At 44.4% G+C, this 4,381-nt stretch overlaps 1 protein-coding gene across 1 annotated transcript; it reads left to right on the forward strand.

Moving 5' to 3' along the window:
• Positions 1-381: 381 nt before the first annotated feature.
• Positions 382-3,951, forward strand: pou4f2 (POU class 4 homeobox 2). Its single transcript, XM_039814324.1, has 2 exons — positions 382-1,223; positions 1,552-3,951. Exons 1-2 carry the CDS (start codon positions 1,017-1,019, stop codon positions 2,482-2,484), a joined length of 1,140 nt encoding a protein of 379 aa, XP_039670258.1. The 5' UTR covers positions 382-1,016; the 3' UTR covers positions 2,485-3,951.
• The last annotated feature ends 430 nt before the right edge of the window (positions 3,952-4,381 follow it).

The raw sequence follows: 4,381 nt of genomic DNA on the forward strand, positions 1-4,381 counted from the left end.
TGCAATAAATCGTTATTAGAAAAAGTCACGAGGTGTTGGTGGTAAGAAGCAGTCATTTGAAATAAATGCCTTGTCGCAGACTGCCCATGCGCAGAGTCCCCAGCGGCGGCGGCGGCGGCGGCGGTGGTGGTGCTGGTGAGGCTAATGAAGAATAATAAATCATGAAAGGGTTTCTCAGGTACAGCTGAAAAGAGTGTGTGTATGTGAGAGGGTGAGAGACTGGGAGAGCTGTAAAGAGAGAGAGAGAGAGAGAGAGAGAAGTGAGAGAGTGTGTGTGTGTGTGTGTGTGTGTGTGTGTGTGTGTGTGTGTGTGTGTGTGTGTGTGAGAGAGAGAGAGAGAGAGAGAGAGAGAGAGAGAGAGGCGGAGAGAGACTCAGTCTGCCCTTCGCCTCAGAGCAGAGGCAGTTCGGGTCCCCGCAGCATTCAACGAGGTACAGCACAGAGACTGTCACCACCATTACTTCTCACTTACGGTCATTTCAAGACGGAAACCTTTTTCACACAAAAGCCAAACAGGTCAACGAAAGCGGCAATTGTTTGAAACTAGAAGTATTTTGGAAATCCTAAGATACGGAAAGAAACTTTTTTTTTCAAATCGTTCTGGCGTCGTCTATGAGGAGTTCTGCCACAAAAAAACAAATCCAAGGCAAAAAAATATATATATATAATACAAGGTGGAGCCGGCTGCAGGAGAAAAAAAAACAGGTTATTTTTGTTTTTGTTTTGAACAATCGCGCCACAAGTCCACAACGGAAAAGGTATCGGCTGCGCTCAGTTGCATGGCTTGTTGGTGCCTGCGTTATCTCATTTGCCACAAAGACGAGACACCTCCATACCTCCGCTAGCAATAATAAATAGATGTGATAACTTCAGTGTTGGACGACCATCTTCAGCCTACACTTTATTCGACAGTGACTTGAGATTCCCGCGAAGCAATTGGGCTTCAACTCCCGACCGAGGAGGCGGAGTCTTAACTTATTAAAAGGAACTTGCCGAGGCTTGGATCGCCCGCAAATATGATGATGATGTCTCTGAACAGCAAGCAGCCTTTTGCCATGGCTCACGCCAGCTTGCCCGAACCCAAGTACTCGTTGCATTCCTCATCCTCCAATTCCAATGCACCCTCATCGTCCTGCTCGTCCTCCCGACACAGCAACACCATCATCAGCAGCAGCGGCAGCAGCTCGGAGGCTATGCGCAGAGCCTGTCTCCCAACCCCACCGGTACGTATTCTGCATAATCACTGCTTAAAGGCACATTTTGACAGCCCACTTTTTTTTTTTTTTGCTTGATGTTTTTTTCATGTCTGCACAGCAAATCACCCAACACCTCCATATTTTTTTTTTCTTCCTCTGCTCAACTTATGTATTCAGTCGGCTTTGCCTTGCGTATTAATTTTTATGACCTGGGATGTTGCATGTGTCTTGTTTTGTGTGCTCCTTTTTTTTTTGGATTTCTTTTTTTTTTCACATTCTGGAAATGTTTTAAACCGAGGAGTGGAGGGAGAATTCCCTGCTGACGGCTATGTGTGCATTCTATTTGCAATTGCAGAGCAATATATTCGGAGGCTTGGATGAGAGTTTGTTGGCCCGGGCTGAAGCTCTAGCGGCGGTGGATATAGTCTCGCAGACCAAGAGCCACCACCACCCTCCACATCACAGTCCCTTCAAGCCGGACGCAACCTACCACACCATGAACACTCTCCCCTGCACCTCGTCTTCCTCCTCCTCCTCCTCGGTGCCTATTTCTCATCCGTCCGCCTTGTCCGGACACCACCATCACCACCACCATCACCACCATCACCAGCCTCACCAGGCACTGGAGGGGGACCTGCTGGACCACATCACCCCGGGACTGACACTAGGAGCCATGGCAGGGCCGGATGGCTCGGTGGTTTCCACGGCTGCGCACCCTGCCCACATGGCGGGCATGAACCACATGCACCAGGCAGCCATCAACATGGCTCACGCCCACGGGCTACAACAGCACATGGGCATGAGCGACGTGGACGCCGATCCAAGGGACTTGGAAGCCTTCGCAGAGAGGTTTAAGCAGAGACGGATCAAACTCGGGGTTACCCAGGCGGATGTAGGGTCAGCTTTAGCCAGCCTGAAGATTCCTGGGGTGGGCTCCCTCAGCCAGAGCACCATCTGCCGATTCGAGTCCCTCACGCTCTCTCACAACAACATGATTGCTTTGAAGCCCATCCTGCAAGCTTGGCTAGAAGAAGCCGAGAAATCACACAGGGAGAAACTTAATAAACCCGAGTTGTTCAACGGCGCGGAGAAGAAGAGGAAGCGCACGTCGATAGCCGCGCCAGAGAAGAGATCACTGGAGGCCTATTTTGCCATTCAGCCGCGTCCCTCCTCGGAGAAAATCGCAGCAATCGCAGAGAAGCTGGACCTGAAAAAGAACGTGGTGCGGGTCTGGTTTTGCAACCAGCGACAGAAACAGAAACGAATGAAATACTCTGCATGCGTCTAAAATCGCTTTAAACCACCGCCCACTAAAAGACTCGGGACTGTTTAGAGACGATTTGTATCATATTTCCTATCTCACACCGTTTTTTCAATCATCGATGACTTTGTGCTTTGAACTTCGAAAAATTCCTAAAAAATTGAACAATGACTGAAAAAAGCAAACACCCACAGTCACGTCTTTTACTCGCTGAGGGGGAGACGTGGAGTCAAGTAAAGCACCGTTTGACAGAGCAAGTAAGACACCACTGTTTCCACAATTACTATGCTTCACCTTTTTTTTTTATGTCAACGCAGTATGACTTACAGGACTCTATGCTTTCGTTTTTATTTATGATTAATTTCAAATGAGGACTATAGTTTGCGTTAGCAGAAATAGCCCCACTGAAAATAGCGGTTGTTATTTACACACAACGGGGCTAGTTGAACTCAAAGCACTTGGTTGACTATTGGTGTTTATGTTTTTGGCTTACAGGATGAGCTACATTATCCCTCCGAGTTTATGACGATGCAGTCTGACATTTATTCAGGGTCCATGAGGGGATTAAGAGGATAACACACTCCATGGTCTTGGAAGCTAATAGTACATTACTGCCAAATAACCCTCTGTAAATTAATAATTTACTTGTCACACACTTCATTTTGTGTCTAAATGTGTAATTAATTCCACTTATTTTGTTACCATGTGTGATCAAAGTCAGGGATCTATTTTGAAGATACCCGGGATTTGGGTTAAGGTAGGGTTGTTTATTATTAGGCCTCAGTATGTGGAAATATCGAAATAGGGACTCACGTGCGGATTTCACAGAACCTCGCTATTAAAAATAATATGATTTCCTGCCGGCTGCAATAAGTTTACAATCCAGCGTGGGCCGGTATCTTATGAACTATTTATTGAGTGAGGTCATGTTTACTTCATTATATATTTATTGGGATTCCCCCCCTCCTCGTTTTGCTTGAGAAAATCACATTCTGACAGCAAGTTAAGCGTGTTGTCCTGGTTTAAAGGGAAACGACTGTGAAATATACAGTTACAAATTTTAGTTTACGATTTCTCACATTTGAGATGGTACAATCGAGATATATATGAGATAGTATTCTCTTTTTAAATTATTTTATGTATGTTTTCTGCTATTTATTTGTATAAATATACGCGCATCATTATGAAGTCGTTGCTTGTTAAAATCACCTTGTTTAAGTAATGTTTTTTCTTGAAGACAAAAGAAACAGCTTCATGGAAGTATACGTGTACAATGTAAATATTTCATTGGAACCAGTCGATGCACATAAATATATCCGTACAGGTTTTTGCTGTATTGCTGTTTTAGCTGAGGTAACTTATTTCTGTAATGTATGTTGCTTTTTGGTTCCTGGTTAAATAATTCTATTAATTTATTACATCCATGTAATTTTAATTTATTTAATTATTGAACTGCAATATGTGTTTCATTAAAGAACTAACTTTAACATTTAATTGGACGTTTTCCATGACTACACTGTGTAATGTCGCTCATCCAGACATTAATATACTTTTATTTATTCATCTATTTATTTATTGATGAGGAGGCTGGAAACGGTTTAGCTGTGGGCTGCACAGCTTTGAAAAGGCATTTTGTGGATTCTTTAGGATTATTTGACTACAAATGTTGCCATTTCTTTTTAAAGATAACGTGAGTTTACCGTTACCAAAAGGTGTCAGGTTTGATTTTGCAAACTGCCACAGTGCCCATGGGCAAGACACCACCACCAGCCCACCCCCACCCTATACCCAATCTGTTCTCCCACTACCTAGGTAATATTAGGGATGAATAACTGACATGATAATGTAATTAGAAACAGCTATTTGGCCTCAGCATCGTCTTCCTCCAGGCCTGATCATAAAGCAGGCCTTCAGGAGCCCCTTT

Source organism: Perca fluviatilis, chromosome 1, assembly GCF_010015445.1.
Source record: "Perca fluviatilis chromosome 1, GENO_Pfluv_1.0, whole genome shotgun sequence".
NCBI classification, from domain to species: domain Eukaryota; kingdom Metazoa; phylum Chordata; class Actinopteri; order Perciformes; family Percidae; genus Perca; species Perca fluviatilis.